General features: G+C 44.5%; 1 protein-coding gene, 1 long non-coding RNA gene and 1 pseudogene across 2 annotated transcripts; 1 reads left to right on the top strand and 2 right to left on the bottom strand.

Annotated features, from left to right (window-relative positions):
* On the bottom strand, positions 1-4,538 carry LOC117858539 (probable WRKY transcription factor 29). The gene is made up of 3 exons (XM_034741621.2): positions 3,915-4,538; positions 3,594-3,701; positions 1-735 (listed from the first exon to the last, which is right to left on the bottom strand). The coding sequence occupies exons 1-3, from the start codon at positions 3,998-4,000 to the stop codon at positions 237-239; spliced, it is 693 nt and encodes a 230-aa protein (XP_034597512.1). The 5' UTR covers positions 4,001-4,538; the 3' UTR covers positions 1-236.
* A 10,258-nt stretch (positions 4,539-14,796) lies between these two features.
* Positions 14,797-16,785, bottom strand: LOC117858750 (uncharacterized). Its single transcript, XR_004641046.2, has 2 exons — positions 15,364-16,785; positions 14,797-15,276 (listed from the first exon to the last, which is right to left on the bottom strand). It is a non-coding gene; the product is annotated as an uncharacterized lncRNA (long non-coding RNA).
* A 7,777-nt stretch (positions 16,786-24,562) lies between these two features.
* Positions 24,563-26,010, top strand: LOC117859243 (uncharacterized; annotated as a pseudogene).

Below are 26,010 nucleotides of genomic sequence, written 5' to 3'. Positions count from 1 at the left end.
TTCTTTTTTGGTAGCCTTTTTCACAGCACAATGTGCAAAACTGTTAATAACATTACATGCAACTCCACAAAAATGCATATGTACCAGATCGGTAAAATTGTATGGCTGCACCAAAAAATTTTAAAAAAAACTTTGGTAAACACAGTGAGTACATATACTCTGCATAGAGTAGGCAAACCAAAGGATGATTCTGGACATTTTTAGTAAAAGATGATAGATCAACCAGTCTGCGTGTATTATATGAACCAACCCAAATCCAATGGCTCGAACCAGTGGGACTCCAGTGGTTCGACGAAGTCCATTTTCAGTTCATCGGATGGTGCTAGCTGTACAGGTGAAACGGAAGGGATGGCTTCATAGATGTTTCTGGCCATTGGAGCAGGTGTGTTCTCTTGCATAGCTGCACGCCCAACATCCGATTTTGCAACATCACAGCCATTGGTGACAGTGAGCAAGGAGGAGACAATGGCATCTTTCTCTTCTTTTATCAATCCATGGCCAGCACCGCAGTGGGTCAAGCTAGGTATTTCTGTCTCTGCCTTTCTCAAAGAGGCATCGGCAATCTGCTGGATGTGTATAGATGAAGCCATGTAGTCTGAGACATGGGTACTGCTGCATGTGTGCTCATTTGTGTAGATTACTCGGAATAGTGGCGGATCCTGGGAGTTGGTTTGCTCCACATGCTTGGTTGCTGGGCAGCCATGATCCTGATGGAATGTACACCTATAGTAGCACCTGCGTAAAGCAACATCGAGAGTTATTTAGGGCTTACTTTTCCATGTCCTAGGGAAAATGCTCACAAAAGAGGTCGCCAACATGCATGTGAAAGCCAAAAACTTGACACATGACAACACTTGGCGTTGTCCACCTGGCTCGGAATTTTTAATTATGCCAACATGAATTTTTAGCTCCAAAAGAGGATTCCAATTAATGCACGCATGCTCTGGATATCATGCCCCAATGCGGGGAGCATCCCCAATGCAAGTACTGGATATCACATGCATCAACACCAGAGAGGATCTAACATCATAGTTCATCGATACTTATTGTTAAGCAGTTAAGTACATATAAGAGAAAGGCATACATGCTATAATATTCTTATGAATGCTTCAAAAATAATGATGCGGTAGCTCCTGATTAAATATTGATTTGCCTGAAGTACTAACTCAATAATTTTGACAAATGAAAATTCTGTAACATGGTAAAATTTGACGATGTTTGTGGCTCCGCCTCCGCGTTGGTTGTTTTCGGACTTCATCTATTTTGGTAGTCAGTACTGTTATTATCCCTTTCATTGTTGTTGGATATATACTGCCCAGTGCTCAGTCTAATCCTATTCATTTCCAAAAGAAAAATGACGAATCAATATTTACTACAGTCGATGGGATTCCCCCTATTGTTTTTCTTAAAAAGGAACTACAAGAAACAGTTCATATACATATGCTGATCTGTATATATCTTTGATGCTAATTACTGAAAAATGTCGCATCGATAACCTGATCTCTTGGCCTTTTGCTAGCCCCCAGATATGAAATGCTCCCCCTCACTGCCAGAATTTGCATTGCTCTCGAGAATTCAATTTCTACTTAGTACCTTGTTTGGCATTATCTTGTGGATATGACTTAGGTTCTTCATATCACCATGCATTTTCCTATGGTTTTTTATGGTTCTCTAACTCTTGGCAGAAATGCAGATTTTGGAATGTTTTAGAAAACAAAGTCCCCAAGAAAACATTAACCAGCAGTGCGATATATATTGACATATATGTTTTCTCATATTGCCCTAGGACTCAATTATAACTGAGCCTAGCTCATTTGGTTCAGGATGTGGATGTACATCCAGATCACCCTAGTTCAAGTCCTCATCAAGGTGAATTTAGGTGCATATTTCTTTGTAATTTAGATTCACCTAGTTCCTCAAGGGTCAATCAAGTTTTCCTTTATAATTAGTAGTCCCCTAAAAACATTACTGGCCCCATGCACATTCTGAAGTCATCACATTAAAAAAAATTGATTCTTCCCAAGAACTTATGATGTTCGATCCCTATCTTCAAGTCTTGGTTGCCCTTGCAGAAGTTGCATATAGCAACAGGGATAAAGGTAATGACTGCAGAGTGTGTTAGACAAGTTATTTTGAGGATAACGTGGTGCCGCGGCGGCAATTGGCCCTACATGGTAGCGGCCATTTCGGCAACCGGCGAGCAGTGGTGTGGTGCTTTGCGGCTTGGCCTTGGTGGTGCAGTTCTCATGTTGTTTTGCTCGCGTGGCATTGTGGTGGTTGAGCAGTGTTGTGTTGGTGCCGTGCAACCATGTACGACGCTTGTTGTTTTCTATTGGATTACACAGTCTGGGTTTTATCTTCTTTTTAATATAATCGGCAGCTCTCCTGCCTGGTTCGTTTAAAAAAATATTTTGAGGGGAAAAATAAGTCACTCCTCACAGCAGGGCCCACAAGGGCAAAAGCAGATATTCTCAAATTGAAATTTTCTGAGTGAAATGTTCTTTACAAGATGATGGTTGTAGAAAATTTACTTTTTCCCATCGACACCCCTCACTACTTATGCCTAGAAGTTTTATAGATTAGTAGTGAGGCCTAACCATACTGTGGCGGATCCATCGTACTTGTATGCTCATGTTCTTTCTCAAAATAAATAATATTCAAATTTTACATTAGTACGCAAACCTATGCAGTGGGACATTTCATCCACAAGTATACTACAATAGATCACCAATCATCCTTTTTCTTAGAAATAGTATGTCACCAATCATTGCGAAAAAAGGTAAATCTGGTTTACTCGAAAACAATCAGGAGAGCAATTAGATACGCCATCCATGATTCTGCATGTTAATTAGGAAACTTATTAGTGTTTTTTACTAATAAACAACCCCCAATGAGTGCACAAAAGTAGTGTGTGTGATGACTCAACATATGGTGCTTAGTTCTTTCCTCTTGGGTTTATTCCACTTCTTGAAAATTCCCATTATGGCATGTGACTTTTAGCTACACGACAACATAAAGGTAAGCGCTAGAACCTGATAGGAACAGGCAGCTACTGGGGCAGGCATCAATCAACCTAATAAACCATACATGCACTGGATTTCTTATTATTTCCAAACACACTTGCCATTAAACAACATTTATGCGACCAGAAAGCTAGGCTTGAGAAGATAAGCTAACCACCCAGTCTGGAATCCAGATCACTCACATCTACTTATATGGGAGAGCATTGAAATTAACAAGATCGATCACGTGTATAGTACTTACCCAATACGGGAAACATCCACTATTTACAGCTATTGTGTTTCAGTATTTGGATATGACATATTTAATCTAGGTAAGAATTCCATCTTCACTTATATGTCTACCCCTTTTTAAGCTCTTCTCGCACCCAAAGAGCGTGACCTAGTTGGAAAATCTAGAATTGTATATGGATCGGATCTATTTCACCTAAGCCCTAGGTAGTAGTTGTGTGATGAATTGTCAGATTTCAGCTTGATCAACATATCACATGATTCTGTAACTGTTAGTTCAACTAGTTTGGAACTGAAAGATTAAAAAGATTAAAAAAATATTGCATGATTTTGTACACATACCTCGGGTAGGTATTTCCACGGATCATTTTTTGCCCGTATTTTCTCCACTGGTATCCATCATGATATGGTGCGTATGTGTACTCAGTTCTTGTGCTAATGCGGACCCTCCTACTTCAGGAAAGCACCATTAATAACTTGAGAAAATATCCATAAGAAGAAGTTGAATAGCACAGGTAACAAGAACTAGGATAATCAAATGTAACAAAAAACAACTGAAAGTCCATAACAACTAATTATTCCCTTCTGTTGGTCATAATTTTGGTCATAGTTCACATGCTTAACTAGCTTTATTTAATATATAGGGCTATGGTTTAGACTTACTTCTTAGCATGCTCCTGGGCATAACTACTACAATCCTGCAGCAGCCTTTTATGGGTTCCATTAGAGCTGCCGCTGAAGCCGGCCATGTAGTTGTCCCTCTTAGTCGTGGTGGCTGCCCTCTTGCAACGTCTTGAAACTGATTGAGAGGTGACCTCTTGATGAGGATGCACGTTGGCTCCAGCAAATTACCTTGAAATTGCAGAGCTCCCAACAAATTTCCCGGCAATTAATCAGCGCTGAGTCCTTGGTTGGCGTGAACTGAAGATGATGAATTTTATTCTCCTTGTCTAGTGATGCAGAGAAGCGCGACCTGTAGCTCATATATGCACACAGGAGAACCTGGACCTGGAGTAGGTGGTGTGTGATTGTTTCCAGAATTTTAAATCCAGGCTTGACTCTAGTAACCGCGTTTTGGACTTCCAAAACTTAACGTGTATGCAACGTGACATGCATGGTTGCACTTGTTCATGTCTCTTATTGTGAAAGAAAGCAGACAACGGTGGCATATATTACGGTCTTTTGTTCTTGAGTGAAAAAGTGAAGAGCTTCAATAACGGATTTGGTTACCACATTTCGCTTTGCCCATCTACATGATTTCGAAAATCCAGACTGTACTCCATATATATGCTGCTGCATAATAGACAAAATAATGAGATAGTAGATGAGTTTACTAGTGATGCAAATTAAAAGAAAGAATTTATAGAATGAAATTTCATCCTGACATGTGAGTAATTTATGGAAAAACATGGGGTAAGCTTCAAGCAAAATAAATGAACAAATATTCGGAGCCTAATGCAACTGACAGTTGAGACTTGAGAGCCTTTTGCTAATATAATAAGATTAATTAGGGTGGTAATGTGTTGTTCTTGGGGATGGAAATGGTAACAATATCACCCACCCATATAAGTAAATATGATCATTCTAAATAAGTAGCAGCATACAATACTTCCATTGATACTGTTAAATAACTTATATTCATTGAGTTCTTGATTTCAGCCAAAGGGACTGCCAGGCTGCATTTCCACACAGATATCTGCAGCCACTCTTACCTGAACTATCTTGGATCATTTAAGGCACGTGCATTAGAAGTTGCCAAAGCTCAAAAAGTACAGGACAGGTAGCATTATGCACCTTAAAGAACTTGAGTGAGTACACCAAGATGTACGCGTTAATGATCTAACAAGAAAGAACAAATCCCTGTTGATCATCATTCTCACAACAAGACCCTATTGATCACTATCAGAAATCAATATATGTCAACATATCAAGTGAAATGTGATACATGCTGTATGCGGTTGGTGTGAGACTTGATGCCAAATCTATGACCTTTTGAAAACAGTATGCAAAGGTACCACTCATGAGCTGTCCAAAGTTGCTGTCATAAGTTTACCTGTACTAATCATTTGTTCTCAGTTTGACTGCCTTTTGATTGTAGAAAGCAAGGGTTAGCCTGATGCCTTGTGTAAATAACTGGCTGTGTTTGTATTGACGTTAGTTGCATGTTCATTAACTTAATTCTTTTATGACTGAAGTAACACAGGCATTAGGCAAGTCTTTCACTCATATTACTCATGTAGACACAGTTATGACTATCTTAACCATCTTTGAATTCTGGTCAAAAGTAGTTGGAAAAAATGTCCCCACAAGTTTTTGTTAATCTGATCAATAAAGATAATGAAGTATATGCTTTGTGAGAACTCACAATCCGAATGATACAGTATACTTTCCCAGCTCAATATTTGGAATGCAAAAGAGGGAAGATGCTGACGGGATTCTTACATGTTTCAGGTGATGTGAGCACGGTGATGACACGAGTACAGGACAGTCACTAGCTATGTTTCATGGTCAAAAAAGTCCCTCTCCTGAGCATGCCTTCAGATTACTTTTCTGAAAATCAGGCTGCAGCAACTGGGACCTGAATTCATTGCAATACCACTTTCTTTGATGTAAATCACTCTATCTTCAGACTACCACTACTCAACCACAATATCGCAGACTTCATTGTGCTCAACCGACAGCTGGAATTGTTATGGAATAAAACTCCGTGTCACTGTAATAAAGGATCACTTTAGAAAACCAGCACGATGGTCACGTGTTCATATGAGGTCATTCAGTCACGGCACAGGCCATGATACCGAAAGTGATTTATATGCTTTTCCAAAAGGAAGCCACAGAAGTCTCTCCAAAGTAAGCTGATTTGGACTAGACCATAAGAAATCCAGTGCGTTCAAGTGTTCCAGAATAGTTTAGAAGTTAGCCACTTCTCTGTCGTTACTAGTGTAAACTATAAAAAGTAGCATATCAGCCTTACAAAACATATTTTGAGAATCATGTCAAAGTTAAACGAATGGTTGGCTAACATTCATTTCATCGGTGTATACATGTATCACGATGCAGTCATAGAGATGTGCTTAGTTTACCTCATAAGCGTTGAAAATTATGCCAGTTGCAGATTGCGACCATCTTAACGCGTTGGAAATTGATGTGACCTGCGGTCTTGGGCTCAGGAGATGAGTCATCCAGCAGTCCAGCATCAAACCGGGCTTGTCAAGGATGCAGATGACCAAAAAATGGGGGTGAAATTCTGGGATCCTGAAGTGTTCAAACAACAGTTTGGCCAAGAACAGTAGTACAGCACCATAGGCCATCGGGCTCGCAGAAACGGCGGAACAGGCAAGGAGCAAACCTGAAACCACCCTCCGACGGATGCCTCAGCCGCGGGGATCCCGCAACAACCAATAGCGTAGGCGGCGCATGCTACCCATCGCTACCATCCCCGGTCGCGCCGTCGTCTCCTCGCATGATCCGTCGTAGGACGTGTCCGAGAGGCGGCCGTGGCCGCCGCCTCCCGCGTTGCCGTGCGGGGAGGAGAGGATTCGGTGGAGATTTTCGTGGGCCGCCGCCGCAGCCTTTTCGCCCTTCCTCTCTCTCGTTTTGCGATCGAAGATTTTTGGTGGGCTCCTGCTGTACTACGCTCACTAGTCACTACTCAGAGTAGTGGGCTTTCTACAAGGCTTCAACTGCTTTCGCTGGGCTTTTTTTTCTTGGCAGACTGGGCTTCCACTTGCTGGCGCTGCTTGCATATTTTATCCCTCTCTTCTCTTGGTGCTTGACAGGCAGGTATAGGCGGTGGCCATGATTCCTGCCTAGCCCTTCTTCACCGGTCGCGAAGCTCGACGGTCATCAGGCCTGTCGCCAAGCACGGCAGTCTCCTTGCCCTGGCTCCATTCTACCGCATGATTGGATCGGCACAAGGGTCGCCGGCTCGCCGCCCTGCCCTGGCACAAGAGTCATTCTGTCAGCCGCTCGCAAATTCTTTTTGTGCATGGATGCAATGGCTGGTTTTCAATTCACACTGTAGGGATACATGGCTAGCAGCGACCCTAGTCACAACTCACATTACAAACCATCACGACAGACACGTTATCCTATGAGATCATAAAGTAGTCATAGCAAGCCATGATACTGAAAGTGGCTTCTATGGGGGGTTTTTTTTCTGAGAGGAAGATACTGAACTCTCCCCAAAGTTAGCTAATTTGGAATTTGGACTAGTACATAAGATGAGTTAACCAGTGCAAGTCGTGAGCTGCAGAGCAGTCTCTACTCTCTACTCTGTTACTACTACTAACAAATTAAAGTATCCTCAAACCAGACTAAGAATGCGATTATGCGAGATGAGAATGAGAAAATTTGGTGGGATTGGTGGGCTACTTCCTGCGCCGTTGCGTGGTCCAAGGTTCCGTTGGGCTGCTTTCTGGAGATCCCGCTTCACGAAACATTTTTGTTGGACCGGGCCCTTCTGGTCTGCTGGAAGCCTGGAAGCGCTAAGTGGGCTTCATTTCGTTTTCGACCGTTTTGCACTCAGCAGAGGGCCCTTCTGGCACTGAGCAAACGTTTGAGGGCCCACGGCCCCCTCCTGGTCCTGGCCCAGGCCCCGCGTAGGTGAAAATTTTGGCTCACCAGCGGCCCATATGGTTGCTGACTGGCGCTGGCGCTTCGGAGAGCATTTACAAACCAGAGCCTGTGTAACACACATCTATGCATGACAAAGACCATGGGCCTGTTTGGTAGAGCTCCAGCTCTGAAAAAATAGCTCCAAATCCATAGATCCAGCTAGCTCCACCATAGAGCTGCTCCACCGTGGATCTAATATCTCAAAAAGTGTTTGGTACAGCTCCATTCTTGTCTTTATCTCACTGGCAATTTGGGCCCATGCATCAGAATAAAAAAATCTCCTTCCTGGCGCTGTTGCACGCACGGTTGAGGTGCTGGCGGGCACGGTCTCGCCGGCGGCCAGGCGGCCTCGCGCGCGCGGGCGGGCGCGGCCTCGCCGGCGGCCGGGGGCGGGGCGGGGCTTCGACGGGCAGGGCGGTGCTCCGACGGGCGGGGCGGGGTGGGGCAGCTGGCGGGCGCGGCCTCACCGGTGGCCGGGTGTGGGGCGGGGCTCCGGCGAGCGGGGCGGCGCTCCGGCAGGCGGGGCAGAGCGTGCTACCAGTCGCGGCCCCGCCGGCGGCCATGCGGACGGGTGCGGGATGGGGCTCCGGCGGGCGGGACGGCGCTCGATAGGACGGGGTGCGCTGGCCGCCGGCGGAGCGAGACAGCGCTCCGGCGGGCAGGGCGGTGCTCCGGTGGGTACGGGGCGGCGCTCCGGCGGGCGGGGCGCGGCGGGGCTGTGGCGAGCGGGGCGCGGCCATGGCGGCGCGAGCAGAGAAGGAAGCAATGAAGAAATAGAACGAACCGGTCATTTTCCACTAATGAGTGGCAGTGGTGGGTAATTTCCTCCAACTCCACCAAATTTGATTTCGTGGAGCACCCCTGAGGTGCTCCACCAAATCCATGGATCTGGGGGTAGATTCACCATTTTCGTGGAGCAGATCTATGGTGGAGTTGCTGGATCTCAAACCGTTTGGCTGAAAAAATCTAGAGCAAAGCTGTTTTTGAGGATCTGAAGCTGCGTGGAGCTCTACCAAACAGGCCTATGCTACATGTGAGATAAGATTACCTTTAGTTGAGTCTTTTCTAAATAGCTACATGCCTGGGCTGAGTAACATACTTCTCAAACAATAGTGTCTTTACATCAAACGATACTGCAGCTTCCCCTTGAGCACTAAGTACAGAATCCACAAATGCATCTTCCGGCTTGGGAGTGTCTACCCATCATCCGGGTGATTTCTTTGGCAGTAATCAATCACTTTTTGGACCAATAGCATAATGGCATGTCATAGCTAAACACAAAAAGGAAAAACTGAGTGATACAGGCAACTATTTACAACCAGAAAAGCAACTGACACGCAACGGAATAAAACTGAGTGATAACATATACAATTCCCGTATCTTCCCAGTTCCCACTTCCCACTCGACTCCGCCTCACCCTCGCCAGGAAAACAGGTTAGATAACCAGAGACTTGCATGTGACTGGGCGGCAAAGAAACAAAAACGAATCATGCGGGAATTCACCCTGTAGCATATCAGAGACCGCGGCAGGGAAGACGATGAAGACAAAAGAGAAAGCAAAGGCCAACCAGGCTGCAAGTGTCAAGAACGATGAAGAGATGAACACAAGAATATGGTATGATGACTGAATTCAGGAGCAAGATCTCAGTACAAGCACTGCTGGTGGGACGGCAAAACTACTTCTACCGCTACCAACTACCTAGAGTTTACTGTTCATCTTCTCAATACTCAGCAAGTCCTCGTTCGCCTTGAACAGACTAGAACGATTCCAAGCAAATGGAGAAATTAATTAACTTAAGTAAAATACAGAGATAAATGTGCTTAGGCGCTAAACAAGGTAAACTAAAGTGGGCTGTCGGTCTTCAGTTGAACTTGGGTGAACCGGTATCATCCACATGATGCTACTCTGATGAAACTGACTGTCTTAGCTCTGACAGAACTGAATATGAATGAATAGCTCAAGACCTACTGAAGAGGAAGAAAAACATCAACCAAACAAGGTACAGACCTCTGATTATGTGTGTTAACTCTAATGAAACTGAATATGACTGAATAGCTCAAGACTACAAGAAGAAGAGGAAGAAAAACATTAATCAACCTCTAAATATCCTCCATCATCTTATTCTTTTTTAGCACTTTTAACACAAGGGGCATAGGGGTGAGAAGCCGAGGGAGGGAGGATACCTGTTTTGTGTTGCCACTTGATTCTATGACCATAACGCAGAATTGGGAGTAAGATCTCCATAGTTTGTTGTGCAGGTAGTAAGAAAATTGAATCAATTATAAAAACAAATGTGGCGGCAACTGAATATCTTGCAGTTCATAGATAGCAATACAAAATGAATAACAGAATTGGCCAAAGTCTTAGCATTGCTCTTAAGTATATTCTTCCACATTCTTCCACGTGCGTTACCAGAGCAATCCTTGTCCTGTTACATACTGCATTATAGTAGCCCCTGATGTGAAAAACAAAAAATAAAGCACTGAATGGGATTGAAAATTTTGAATGATAAGAGATACTGAAAACCTAAAATGGAATTCAAAACATGCAAATCAAGATCAAGTTTCCAGAAGTTTTGCAAACCTGCAAAAAAATGAATTAATGAGGAATGAATGCATAAAACAAAAAACAGAGTAGGAAAGAATAAGAGGCCAAATAGTTAAATGACTAAACAGAACACAGCACACAAAAGCGGAGAGAAGAGCTATTCCACTAAACATAGATAAACTAAGTGCTTCCATTTTCATTGAGTCCTGGACTCCTTTGTTCATCCTAATTTCAGTTTATGCAGCTCACAACCAAAGTAGGAAGAGAAATAAACTTTGCAGAGGCGAATTATGGCCAAAAGGTCAATCAAATTCACTCAACAAACCTAATGGTTACCAACACAAGAGGATAATCTAGGCTAGGTGGGTGCTTCATTGATTATTTCTTCCTTCCAGCTTCCATACAAGACGATATGAAATGACAGTATGCAGCGTTACTACTGAAAGTTGAGACTTGAGACTCTACAACAAGAAGGGAAAAACAAGCTGTAACATTCGAATGAAGAGAAGTAGGCCATTTTGGTCTGAATGGTCCAAACAAGAAAAAAAAATCATCATGTATGCAGACTTGCAATGGCACAAGTCAGTGTATAAAACAATAATTAAACAACGAGGATAAAATAAAATGAATTGATAACCTATCACTGAATAAACCTAAGATTGATAACTGATCAGGTGAAACTTAACACTGAACACATCTGAACTGAAAAATGGGGAGCAGTTAATCCCCACAATCGCCCATCACTCCATGACTGCAGCAATCGCAAAAGACATTCGCTCCCCCCATAACTAACATTAAATCAAAACTCATAACCATACCACTACCACATAAATCCACAATGAACATTCATGCAGAAATCATGGCGCGAAAGATAAATGAAGACAATGTGTGCGGGGCACCTAGATGCGCGGAGGACAGAGCCGCCCTCTCTGCTGCCCACTGGCGGGATCACGGAAATTTCTACGAGAAACAACCTGCCGGGTCCCAACTGCCGCCACCAAAGCTATAGGGGGGCAAAAATGGATGTCCAATGCCGGTAGCTAACAGGCCGACGAAAACAAACGGGCCAACAAATAGGGCAAGCAGCAATAGCTGCACGAATCTCAAAAGAATCGCAACCACAGAAATCCAAGTGAAAAGGAGATAGAAAAACAACCGAGTGACGTATAGAAATTCCGCAAATTTTTCTTCACCTGGAGCACGAAGCCTCAAACTACCCGTTGAAAATTCTCCTCAAATTACCTCCATCAATCCACGCACGAGAGTCTGAGGCCCAGCTGATTGGATTGGAGGCGCCTAGGCGGATGCATATGGAATTGGAAGGGGTTTTGTCACCGGAGAGGAGGGGATGGGTAGCAATGGGCAGGCACTGCAGGGCAGCAAACATCAATGGCAGCAGTGAGGTGACGGATCAATGTTGTGCTGGAAAGTGGTGTGAGGATTGCTGTGTGGTTACAGAGACCAGGGAGAGAGGTGAGCTTAGGGGATGAGACAGATTGGGAGTACCTGCACATGAGAGGCTGACAGCCGGTCCTGAGAACAGCCAACGACGACGGCTGCGCTGACATCAAGGTCTTCACACGTAGAGAGAACATTGCTGATACTGGAGATCAACGTCACGACAGCCTTGTCCACTACCAAACCGATTGTCCTCACCTCAAATGAATGATAAACGCACATAGTATGGAAACTTTTGTTCCCATTGGCAACTGTCCGACATGGTCTGGCGCATCAATTTACCTTTATTTTAGCTAATTAAGTGTAAAAGGCTTGATGATACGATACCACATGTTCTGGCATGTAAAAGGTTTCTTCGAAATTGCTATCACACCATAAAAATTGAAACTATGAAGAAACTTGGTACAGAGCCAAAATCTGAATGACAGTCTGACACGGTCTTCAAAACAAAGTTCGTTCAAGGTGCAGAGCAAAAATTTCTGACAGCCTAACTGGTTTCCTCATCCTGGATGACTGTAACTAAGAAATGAGTTAAGTACTTACAAGGTTGCTTGGAGACAAATCAAACAGCACCCTAACCATCTCTACTGTGAAACAACAGCCAGTTCCAAGCATGTTATCTGTTAATGATTTCTCTAAATGTTAGACAAAATTCCTCCATCATGTCATAAGTCAATCAAGTTTAGAAATTTAGAGAAATGTCAAAGTTCAGTTTATCTGATTACCAAGCATTTCAAGCTCAGGTGTATTAATCTTTCCTTCCAACTCACAGGTGATTGCTGATGATCCCTCAATGGTAATTCCTTGAAAAATTGAAACGTAGCCAGGAATCAATAGATCAACTAAAGCATGGAAAAAAATAATCAAATTAATACACTGTCTTTGTCTGATACAAATACTGCACAAAGATAAATAGAGCTATAGAGGAACCTGCCAATCCTTCCTAGATCCAAATCCTAAACCAGGAAATAAAAAAATAAAACAACAATTTACGTACCAAAATTTAATGGCCAAATGATGCTACCGGTTCATATCAGATGGCTTCTGAAGCATCAGCATGGATCATTATGAGCGCATAAAAGAGAATTCAACAATTCGTTAATCTACATCCCTATTATCACATTCCCCAGCCATCATGAATAACCGCCTAAAATGCGATAGGTCTGGAAGTTCGTCAAAGTAATTAACAAGCTGCCGCCTCCATTATTACTTGTACACTGTAGATGGATTGCTTCAAACAATGTGACCATTTTGTGCTACATAATATTAACAAGGAAAACATCCACTGTTTTGAATAATAAAGAAAAAGTAATAAGATATTTTAGTACACTTTTCAAGTTATCCAATTAATTCATTTATATGTGGAATGTAAATGTTAAAGGTGAAATTTAGATATAAGAAAAAAGGATGGGCCACTGGATGATAAAAGAGATCTAGTATATAATTCAATTGCAGACAGTCGCTATGCTTCTGGTGCTTCTTCAAATAATGTTGTTCCATTATACTCCCTCTGTCCCAAATTACTATTCGTTTTCGCTTTTATAGCTACATAGCTTTTCTGACTGATCAGCCTATGCCTAGTATTAACTGATACAATTTAATGTTTTTGAAAGTTAAATTAACCATAACTGAAGCGAAGTCTTTGAGCTGAAATTAGGGCCTGTTTGGATACACACTCATAATCTCTAGGACTTCATTTTTAGTCCACTTTTAGGACTTGTGCATCCAAACATATGTCATAAAAATGCATTCATAATATTTAGGAGTGTTGTTTTCATTAGGAGGACCAAACCATCATAATAGGTCATTTTTCTCCTAAAAGTGGTCCCCAACCCATCCTTTACCCCTATTGCCCCTCCCCTTCTCTCTCCACGGCGCTAGAAACAGAGCAAGGGTGGAGTAATTAGGGGTACAAAAGTCATTCCCCCTCTAACATCCTAAAGATTATGATTCCATCCAAACAGCCCACTCATAAATTTTAGGACTACCAATTTCTACCTCCTACACTTTATGAGTGTTCTAAAGTTTATGAGTGTGTATCCAAACAGGCCCTTAGCCATAACTTAAGTTTTTAACCATAACTGAAGTGAAGTCTTTGAGCTGAAATTAGCCATGACTTAAGTGAAGTTTTTGAGCTGAAATTAGCCATAACTCAACTCATATTTGCAAATGGCAAAGTGAATATAAATGAAAATGATGAGACCAAAAATGCAAATCTCATGTGAACAATGGCACTCGTAAAATAGTCCAATATGTGCATTCCATAAAGTGAACTACATGTCACCAACATAGTTTTGCCATCGAATTGAGCTGGTTATCATCGTGTATTGGAATACAAAACCGAACATTTTCACTACCAAAGAAAACAATAGTTGATTTTTGCTACACACCAAGGTTTGACTGAACTTGTAAGCATCATGATGGTAAAATAAACCCCATATGTCAATTAAAAGAGCATGCACCTTCCTCAGTTAAGTGAATGTATCCAAGGTTTAATGGGTATGTTAACTTGACAAGAGTTAAAACAATAACTGAACTTCTTTATGTGTTAAGCAACCATAGCTTCACAAAGCGGCCGTCAGTGCCACCAGTCCTCCCCCATCTTCCCTAAACCGAACCTTTTTGCATCTGAATTTTGGTCATGTATACAACAATTTTCAGCTCACTGAAACAAAATGTTAAACATATCAATGTGATAAGAGAAATAATTACTAAGATGGTCCAGCAAGCCTTGTCAAGCTTCAAGCTTCCTGACACTGCGGATCTTATATTGCACCCTATTCTAACCAAGGAGAGCAATACAGTTTTCGTTACAACTACAGATCTTCTATAGCAAAAATTCAAGACTAGGCTACTTCTAGTGCCACTTATATCTGTTAAGAGGAAGAAGGATCCAAGAGATTTACAACTTGGATCAAAGCGTTAAGGGAATAATGTCCATTTCCATTTTCACAGAACAGAAATAACGTCTGGATGCAACCAGATGTTTGAGACAACGAGAGAGAAAGTGTGAAGATCCCAGCAAAAGAAGCCATATTGACATCTTACACAGTTACACTACCCTAACTGACCTAATCTCCATACCAATTAGCTTATTTAACCAACTAGTATGCTGTTGAGTGCACAAAGCACTAGCTGACCACACAAAACAACACTGCTCTTCCAGCAGCAACACCATCTTAAACCTGCTTCAGACAGAGGAAATGCAACTTCTACGATTGATCTCAACTTCTCGCAACTGAGTTTCCAACACTGTCAACCTTGCAGTTCAGACAGCAGCACTTGCTTCTTCTGAAGCGGGTAGCAGTGGACATTCACACACCGTCCTTGGCATCCCATCACTTTCAGCACCAGAGTCCGCACCAGCCAGTATAACCTCTCGTGTGTTGTTAGGGTACAATCCTGCACAATAATGGATGAACACACAAGCATCGCATCACATGGATGTTTAATCAGTTTTTTTTTGTCAAAGGAGCCCTTATTTCTCACTTTCCATGTTGCCCAGCAAATTGATGCCAACCGTACCCCTAGTAAACATATGCCGCACTCCTGTCAAAACTGTTTCAATCCAGCTACAAAACTGTTGGTAGCTGTTGGGTTTAGTATTAGCCCCAAAACAGGAAGCAATAATAGCACATGCCACTCATCACAGCACAACCAAAGAAAGATGATCCGCAGTTTCCTCTTGATCACAGAAATTACACGATGGGTCTCCCTGCCATTTTCTTTTCAACATATTATCTTTAGTCAAAATAGCCATATGCAACCACACAAAAATCTTATTTTCTGCAGAACCTTAGCTTTCCAATTCTGTTTCAGATTTTTCTCCCCTATCATACTTGGCCAAATGCTCATAAACAGATTTCACTAAAAAATTCCCATTTTTATTCCAGATCCACTCAAACCTATCCTCCTGATCTTCTAAGACCACATTATTTAATCTACCTAGTAGCCAGAGAGTAAAATTGTTCTTGGAAGAAAACTGGTAGATTTCTATTGAAAATGAGTCACCCACCAAGCTGCAGCAAAGTGCACGAACCTCATAATAAGACACCCTGGCCATCAAAAACCAACTGAAAACAAAACCAATTATCATCCAACCTTATTTCGAAATTTATTATTAATACGTCAATAATCTTATCTGACAATACACATTGTTATCGTTTCAACAAGGGCACTGGCAGAGCCAGGGCCTGGGCTGCAGCCCTGGTTCCAAGCCAAAAGGACAATGCAAATTCTCTAGACATTGTACAGGTGTCAGAGGTTCAAATGACTGGATCTTGAATTGACACTTGATTAGCCCGCAGGCTGATTGCCTGTTTCTGTCTCCGCCCCTGGACAAGGGGGCCCTTTGTACAAGATGCAACTAATATGACTAACTGCTGGCTTGCTGCAAGAACCTACACTCCCTGATTTGGTGGTACAGACTCTAAAGAGGAACCAAGAGCTAGCTACCATGAAATTCCAGAATAATATGACACAAAATTGCACCTTTTCTCACTCATTCACAGGATCCAGCAGTTTCTATGCAGAAATATGATAAAAATCGTTACCAGGGATTCTGAATTCCAGCATAGTACGGCACAAAATTCCAGCACAATATGACACAAAATCGCACCTTTTCCCACTCATTCGCAGGATCCAGCAGTTCTATGCGGAAATATGATAAAAATACTTACCAGGGATTCTGAATTTCTGATTACAAAGGAATCCGGCGCACTGTTTCCCCCCTCTTGCCGCAAAGACCAAAGGCACTCATTACAATCACTGCAAAGATGACTCTCTCCCACCCCCCAACTCCATCCGCTATTCCTGGAAGCTGAAACCGGAAAGAGCCTGCCAGCCAGTAGTCAGGCGGCGATCTCCCTCCGCCGACAACCCTAACCTCGATCCTTCCGATCTCCCCTCCCTCCGCCGACAACCCTAAGAAGCCCAATTAGAGGCCTGCCTTGCTATATATGTAGGCCTTCAGGACAGCCCAACAAGCTGAAAAGATTCATCAGAAAGGCCCAGCAACAAAACTAAACTAATCCATCAAATTATCCACACACACTCAATGAATGAACATTCCAATGCACAAAGATCAATCAATCCAGTAACAACCGATCAAAACTTCTAACCTCTTACACAGGCAATTGCCTTCACTCAGCAACAATAATCTTGCAGTATATACTGCAAACCTCCTGCTCAACTGCCTCCATACAGTTATGGGGCTCATGCCTGTCGCACAACTTTGAGCCGCCGCTGGGATTCGGGAACAGCCGTGGTCGCAGAGGGACTCCCAGGTTCCCGTCCTCCATCTCCACTGTCTGAAACGTCAATGGCAAGGAGGTCACGCAATGAAAACAAATTGAAGTTAATCAGCTAGAAATTAAGAGTAAAACCTTAATTCCGTCAGTTAGATCACCCGGGAGCTGATGGTCGTGGATCAACAGCCATCCATCCTTCCTGACAATATCGAAAACCTGGAAATCGTCTGCCGCGTCATGATGGTGGTGGTGCTCTTCACAGAACCAAGAGGAAAATGCCAGCTCACACCCGGTACAAAATCTATCAGGGAAATGCCGGCGGGTGTAATCACAATTGACGAGTTGATGGACAATATCCCGATTCTTTCCGCTCTTAACTGCGGCAAGCTGCTCGAAACAACAAACAAATTTTCACATGAAGCCAGAAAATCACAGCTTGGCAATTTGATCAATAAGCGTTAACATAACGACAGGAACACAGCAAAGAACAACATGAACCGACCAAGAAACGGAAGAGATCAAGAAAACCGCAAGAACGAACTAACCAGCCAAGGAGGCCATCACCATACCTCAACGGCCGACAGAACCCAATCAAGAACCGATTTGGGAAACAAGAATGAATCTCTGTCAAGAAGCTCGAAAATCGCAACTTGAACATCCGATGATGAGTGGCAATGTGATCAAGAAGTGCTAAAACAACGGCAAGAACGACATCAAACGACCAAGAAACTGAAGTGCTCAAGAACGCCGCAAGAAGCCAAGAACGTACTAACCACCCAAGAAAAATCCATCACCATCCATCAACGGCCAACAGAACTCAATCAAGAATCGCTTTGGGGGTCTTATCTTACCTTGCAGCTCGGGCTGCAGTGCTCCATCTGGACCGGGATGTGATCACCGCAGGGCGCGCACTCCCCCTGAAACCAGTTGTGAGGCAAGTTTGGCCGCTCTCTGCCGAGCATGACCCAGCTTGTGCCCTCGTGTTCCACCCTCTGAATCTTTGACCAATTATATCCGAGGCCTCCTCTCTTGACGTTGAGGGCTGAAACCGCTGGAAAGACACCCTCGAGCATTGTGATCTGCAAAGACCCAACGAAAGCTCAAGCTCAAGAAGTTATGTTCATAGTTCAAGAACCAAGACCAACGAAAACACAAGATAGAACGCGGAGTTTTCTTCTACAGAACTTACATCCATTGTACGTCGGGGCCCGACCCCGTGATCAGCAACCCCGTGATCGGGGCAGCACCGCAGGCACACGGCCTCCCGACAGATGCTGCAAAATGTCCAGCCGCCTGGACATGGGAGCCTGAAATCAACCTCCAGTAGGCTACCTAGGTAGCCCGCCATTGCTAGCTCGGGGGAGGCTGGGTGAGAGAACCGTTCGGAAGAATGAGAAGTGAGGGAGGAGGAGAAAGTTGAAATTCAATTGTTTCTTTAAGCGTAGATGAAAATTCTTGATTGGTGCAAACCTTTATATTGACACTACCCCTGACATAAGCCATAATGAAGTCGGTAGCCGGATTCAGTAACTTGCCTCACGCTGACTTACCTCTTCATCTCCCCTCTCCATTCTTGATCCAATGGCTCACATTGATGCAACGGAAAAACATTAGAACTTGCAGTTTCCAAGCACAAGAATTGGTAGTACTGAAGCAAAAACCGAACTGATTACACAGGAAGAAATTATGCAACCAAAAACTGAATACAAATTAGGCTTCAGTTCTTTAACAAGTCACTGAATCAGACTAAGACTAGTTTAAGATGGTATAAAAAATCATGATCACAAGAACAAGTGGATTGTGTTCAAGTATAACTTCAGTGTCTTGATAAGATTCAGACTGCAGTTTCAAGAACAAGACTGCAGACTGCAAACTTTAACGAGAACTGATTCAGCAAGAATATGCACTCTCTCTACATTGCCAATCTCTGAAACTGCATTTTGGTCAAATTGGAGATTCACCAACTTCAGTAAACCAAATCACAGATCAACAACACAGATCAAGCACACATCAACTCAGGTCAAGAACATAACATAGGCTTTGACTTACAGGTCAATAATGATGCACATAACATCAAACAAGTCCATCCAATAGTCTAAAATCTTTGTGATCTGAACTGGTCTTCCTGGTGTTGCTGAATTTGAAGAATGTTTGTGTTGTTTGAGAAATTGCATGTTCAAACTTACAGTATGGTTAGTTTCTTTATTCACAAATGACTAATCGTAGGATTATGCAACTTAGTACCCATGTTCATGTATGATAAAAACTTTACAATTACGAGTGACAAAATCACAAATAACAATGACTGTAATTTGAGCACCAAAACACAGATTGAGACTTGCTTCAGTTTTGGTGGATCAGTGTGATTACTTGTTTCAGTAAAGACCATATAATGATGCCTGTGCTAAGGGAAATGTTTTGTGTTGGAGACTATCCACAAAATGTATGTTGTGATGTCAGCCTTCATGGTTTGCCCTATGCGAGCACAAGATGCATGTTGTGAAATCAGCCTTCATTAATGTCCCTGCCTCGTTATACAGTAGTTAATGTGGATTTGTATGCTTGAGCTAATCATGGATCACAACCTGTGCTTGCATTGATATAACGGCTTATGAGGCTTGCAACACAGAGCTCTTCTGTAACTTTGCATACGACTTGGTGGTTTAAAATGGTTTAATAGGTACAAAACAATTTTATAGGCACCCACTGAACACTGAGCTCGGTAACTAAATTTTTCTGAACTCCAGCATGCTTATTTGTAATCTGTATAGGTAACCGCAGAATGTTAAAATGGCTTAATGGGTATAATCTGTATAGATAAATGCAGGATGAACAGCTGTTACTCGGTTTCCATAAACTAATCATCTCTTATCATGTCGGATAGGCCAGGAAGAGTGCCACATACGGATCGGCAACGATTCGGCGGATGGTTCTTATGGTGGCTCTGGCTACTGGAGTTCCTGTTTCTTCTCAACCTCAGATCCACCTCCTTTAAACTTCCTGAAGTGCAGTGTAGAACAGAAAGCTGATGCGCCAAAAGGAGGCCACAGCAGTCTGTTCTTCACTCAAATTCTCAAAATCTTTCTTTTCTCTAAAATTTATTTACCACTGTTACATTTGGTTCAATAATCTTCGATTCTATTCTCCGATTTTGCTTTGTCGGATTTGATTGACGTGAAATTGCAAATGGATGGGATGTAATGATAGCATATGTTACTGCTGACTTCTATAGTACAAAGGCAGATCATAAGTTAAGATGCCTTGATCTATTCTATTTTGTTAATGCCTTAGTAGATATGACGTTTTGCAACTAAGAGTTAATTTGCACATTTTTACAAGTGAGGTTTCTATCCAGTATACCCTTTGCAGATGCTGCATATATCTCGGTGCGTTCCATATGTTCCTTATTTGCTCGTTTCTTTTAAGGTGAAAAAAGGTAGGTTCAAATTTAATGATTGAAATATGTAGAGGGACCCAAAACAACTCTGGCCTGATTAAGGTATGTAATCATCTTGCTTCTCAATTTCTCATCCAACCAGATAATATGCAAGTCACCGGACTTGGAAAAGGATCAATAGCACATAGCTCATGTATTTTGTTTCCCAAAGTTAGGATGGTGCAATATACAGTTCTGGAATCGGGAACGAAATGAATATTATTCTAAGACTGACAATTTTTAGACCATGGCATATATATGATGACGATTGACGACGAAGAGGAATCTAATATGGGTCTATCTAATATGTATGGAAAATTGGGAGTATGATGTTATTGTCGGATGAAGAATCGTGAGGCTCTGGAGCACTTAGTTTTTAGGGTACTTAATGCTCAGACACCAATATCAAGTGCATCAATTTGTATGAAAGAGGACACACATTTGCAATGGTAACTGGCAGTAGAAGGTCTATTCGATAACTTCTTTGCTTACTCATCACATTGTTTACCCCCCCCCCAACACACACACACACACACAATGGCTTATAGAAAGGACTCTAGGGTACCCCTAGGCGGGTTGCCGGTCTAAAACACCGACACAGCCCTCCGATTGGGTGAAGCGTAGCTGTCAGATGAACTCATAAAAAATCCACGTCTGCCTCCATTTCGCGCACCCACATGGGGTATGCGCCACCCGACCCCACGTGGGGCCGCTCGCCCCCCTCCCCCTCGTCCCCATCCCACGCACATGCGCGTGGGACCGTGAGGGCCAGCTCGACGGCGCCCTAGCAGCTGCAACACGTGAGTCCCATTGCGACATGTGCAACACCAGATCTACTTTTTGCAACATCCAGTAACATAGGTCCGAAGCAATTAGAACACAAACATATGTCTGGAACACTTGCAAAAACTTGCAAATGCTGGAAAACACTTGAAAAGCTGTTGCAAAATATATACGACATCCTGATGAAATATTTGGAACGGATGTTTGCAACATACGTGTATAGCCACTGCAACATATGCATCATCTGGATCTACTTTTGCAATATACGTATGAAAAACAGATTAAACATTTGGACCAGATGTTTGCAACATACGTGTATAGCCACTGCAACATATGCAACATCTGGATCTATTTTTGCAACATCCATATGAAACACTTGCAACATACATCTGAAACACATGGAACATATGCAACATCTGGATTTACTTTTGCAACATCCATATGAAACACTTGCAAACATATATCTGAAACATCCGAAACACATGGAACATACGCTTGCAACATGCAACAAAACCTGACGGGAAGAGCACTGCACAGCGGAATCCAGTGTTAGGAAACGATGGAGGAGGAGGATGACAGCAGGTGGACGACACCTTTACCCACGGAGCAACTCCTCCGGTGGCTGGTGCGGCTCGCCCCTAGCCCAAGGGAAGCGGTGGCCCAGGCCCGGTCGTGCCGTAGCACTCGAGTGGCGGCCTGGGCGGCTGCGGAGGTGGAGGCAGGGTAGGAGAAGGGGCGGCGGCCTGGGTGGGCGCGAACGCCGACGACGACGGGGAGGCTGCCGCGGTCGGGGTGGGCAGCGACAAAGCGTGGCGGACGAGGAAGGGGTCGGCAGCGTCGGGGTCATCCCCTGATGCGGTAGCTCCTCCGTCGGCCAGTGCGGCTCGCCCCTAGGCCCGAGGGAGCGATGGCCCACACCCGGCCTTCCCCACGGAGCAGCTCCCCGACAGCTAAGACCGCTCCCCCACACCCAGCCTTCCCCGCGAAGTAGCTCCCCAGCAGCCAAGCCCACTCCCTGGCTCCAGAGGGAGAGAGAGATTTGTTGGGTGAAAGGAGCGGTGGGTGAAGGGATGAGGCAGGGAAGGCTTCCGTGAGACCGCGTGTGGAAGTGTCTAGTGGAAGAGAACGCTTGGATCAAATTGGGCCACGTAGCCATCCGACGGGAGGACTCGTGTTCGGACGTACAACTTATAGCATTTCCGTTTTAGGTTTGGACCTAATTTTAATTCTGGTTCCACCTGTTTCTTTTTTCCCCACGCTATCCTCTCCTGAATCACGCACCGATGATGGACCAGAACCGGCGCACTCTCCAGATCCGAAAAGTCAATTTTTTTTCCCACGCTAACCTTGCGCACGGACGGACCAGAATCCGGAGCACTCTCCAAATCCAAAAACTCGGTTTCTTTTTTTTTTCCACACTAACCTCTCCTGAATAACGCTCAACAAAAACCGCGAGAAGGGTTTTTAACCCTGGTTTTAGGCTTCCCAAGAAAGAAGCACACCACTTGCACTACAATTTTTTTTGTGTTATATGAGCGCATTCGACCTCATTTGAATGTTCCAGCACATCCCATAAGCCAACCGGTTACTATCATCAGTCATGCGTGGCAATAGATATAGTCGCGTTCCTTTTATTATACGGGTATTAAAAAAATCCATAGCATGAAGTTTTTTATAGAAACAAATTCTAGCTAGATGTTTATTTTTCAAACTTTAGGACTATTTATCAGCTTGAAAAGAAAAAAAAACATGTTTGGGGAATCTAATTATATATTGGAGTAGAAGAGGATAGAAATGAATGAGTATGAAATGGCGCACTAGCAAATATGTAGAGATTCACGGAGTTCAATAAAGATATAGTGATAGAAGTGGAAAAAATCCACGAGTTTCAAAAATCCAATTATCATTTCACCATAGCAACGTATGGCATTTTTCTAGTCATGTACTCCCTCCGTTCAAAAAATGATATTTTAGCATTCAAAATTTGTCCTAAAAGAATGACATTCTAGGATTTTAATCTTATGCATGCATATAGAAAATGGAGAAAATATTCTCCATTTTCTATTCTCCATTTTCTATATGCAAGTTGAACTAACTAAGGGTACATGCATCTTTTTCATTCACCCCTAATATGTCTGAAAAATCTAAAAAATCAATTTTTTTTGGACGGAGGGAGTATGCAATGGCAACACAAGTTTGTGTTGGCCTCAGGATCCACGTACGTAACGTGAGTTTTAAAAAGGCAAAAAAAAAGCTTTGAGATTTGCAGTGAAACTTAATTTCTTATTTACTAGATATTTTTAAAAAAATCACACGCATGCTGGACGTGCATAGAACTAGTATTGAGAAAAGAGAGTGTTTTGGTGGAGTACATTTTTCCCAATACAATAGTTGGACTAGGGATTGGGCGTATTGTAGATGCTACTGGAGTTCGGTTTGTTTCTTCCAAATTTAATAATTCATTATTCATCATTTATCAAAAGTAATATCTCCTTTGATAGTCCAACGAGCAGTAACTATATCCCTCTAACTATCTGACGACAGATTTGATCATAAAAATCTGTCTAATTTCTGACCTTCTGACTACAATTAACGGCTCTCTCTTTCCTTCTTACTTTATCCGCTCCCTTCCACATCGTGCCTGACACCGCCGCATGCTTCTGCCTAAGGACGCGCTCCCCCACCTCCGCCCAGCCTGGCTCCGGCGGCGCCATAGCATGGAGCTGTCGCCCCCGCGACAGCTCCCTCCCTAATCCGGTTGAATCGGATGCCCCCGCAGCAAGCTCCGCCCAACCACCATCCTCAACCACCGTGGCCGGCGGTGCTCCCGTCACCTCACCGTCCTGCCCTCCGCCCACCTCCTCCGCCATGCCGACAGCCTCCCCAAGCATCTCTCTACAATCAGGACCAAACCTGAACCGAGTTTACCGGAGTTAGCCATTGTTGGAGAAGAAGAGGAGCTCGCCGGGGAAGAAGAACCACAGAATCTCAAATTGAGTCCTACAATAACAAATTCGACAAATTTCTCCCCCAAATCTGTCAACGGATGTCAACGGATACTTAACAAAACTCTAACTATTTTTGTGCTAAGCATTGTGATTCTACACGGGAAGTAGTCGTAAACCGACAACTCGTAACCTGCTACACGGCTGAATAAATATGTGCCACGCACCCCTTGTTTGGCATCGTTTTCCAAAACTTTTGAACGGTGCCCGTCGTGATGCCGCCTGTGCGACGACCCCGCGCCCATCCCGCCGCAAGTCCGTACACAGACGGGTGGCTGTCACGCCGCCACCGTATCGCATTCGCATCTGACGTTGGCGGCGGTGCGCCTCCGACCAATCTGCCCGATGACATCCTCTTTGGGATCTTCTCCCGCGTCTCGGGCGCCGCCGACGTGTCGCGCTGCGCCGCGACCTGCCGCCACTGGGGCCGCGTGGTTGCCGCGCGCGCCGCCGCCATCTCCCGCGCCCTGCCACCGCCCGCTAGATTCCTTCCTCGCCTCGCCCTCGGCTTCTTCCACCAGCAGCAGAACGGCGTCAGCCACTCCGTGCGTGTGGGGGCGCAGCTGCGCTTCATCCCGATGGCATCTACCTCGCTGCTCCTAGGCCCGTCCGGCGGCGGCGCCCGTCTCATCCACGAAGGCGGCGCCTTGTTCGAGCACGCCCGCCCCATCGCGTCCCGCAACGGCCGCGTGGTGCTCGAGCTCCGGCGCGAGGCGCGCGCCGACGGCCTCGCCCTTTGCGTGTGGAACCCCACGACGGGGGACACGGCCGTGCTCCCAACCCTCTCCGGCAAGGACTCTCCTGGAGATTACGCATGCGCGATACTTACCGGCGACGACCTCGACGACGTGCCGCCGCGCTCGACGGACTTCTTCCGCCTCCTCCTTGTCTACAACCGCCGCGCGGCTCCACAGCACTGCGGTCCTACTCGTCGGACACCGGCAGCTGGGGGGCAGAAGGCAACAATCCCGGTGTCAAGATCAGCTGCCATGTGCTCCGCCGGCTAGGCCCGGCCGTCGTGGTCCGCGGCGTGGCCTACGTTTGGCGTGCGGCTCGATGACGGTACGATGGCGGCGGCGGCAACCATGGACGTGTGCTCGGTGCCTTACGCGCTAAAGAACTGTAAGCTGGACAAGCACGTGCTGGGCGTGTCGCCGGACGGGAGATTGCGCTTCGTCGCAACCGGGTTCGTTGCAAGACGACTCCTTGTAATCTCCTCGTTGATCTCACAGCTTCAGGGCAGCGTCCACTACGACAGCACCGCCGGTGATATAAGGATCGCCGTACCCCAGATCGAAGTGACGAGGACAAATTGGAACACCATCAAGCTGCGGTGGTTCGGCGAGAAGACCGGCACGCTCATCTTCACCGTCGGGGAAACCGTCAGCACATGTTCGATCTTCGCGTTGAACCTTGCTAGCAGATCACTGGAGAAGCTGCCCCACGGCGTGAGCTACCATGCGTGCAGAAACCTCTGTGGTTATGAGATGGATCGGGCCGCGCTCCTTGCGTGGCTAGCTCCTCAGTAACATATCCCGTGTAATCTTTCTTCATTGGTCTCAAGTTTTGAGCGGAGATGCTAGCGTCCGAACTTTCAACTCCGATGCTACCATCGGACGATCGAGAAAAGGGAAAATTCTCGCCAAAAATAGTTATACGGATG

The sequence above is a fragment of the Setaria viridis genome, chromosome 5, assembly GCF_005286985.2.
Source record: "Setaria viridis chromosome 5, Setaria_viridis_v4.0, whole genome shotgun sequence".
Taxonomy (NCBI): Eukaryota; Viridiplantae; Streptophyta; class Magnoliopsida; order Poales; family Poaceae; genus Setaria; species Setaria viridis.
The sequence above is the reverse complement of the archived record's forward strand: the minus strand, read 5'-3'. Positions and strand labels throughout refer to the sequence as shown.

What these genes read in the sequence shown, in the direction of transcription:
- LOC117858539 (XM_034741621.2), bottom strand. Translation starts at nt 4,000, where the DNA reads ATGGCCGGCTTCAGCGGCAGCTCTAATGGAACCCATAAAAGGCTGCTG. An exon ending in GCCCAGGAGCATGCTAAGAA is followed by an intron (nt 3,702 to 3,914) that starts GTAAGTCTAAAC and finishes TTCCTGAAGTAG; the next exon opens with GAGGGTCCGCATTAGCACAA. An exon ending in CGTGGAAATACCTACCCGAG is followed by an intron (nt 736 to 3,593) that starts GTATGTGTACAA and finishes TGCTTTACGCAG; the next exon opens with GTGCTACTATAGGTGTACAT.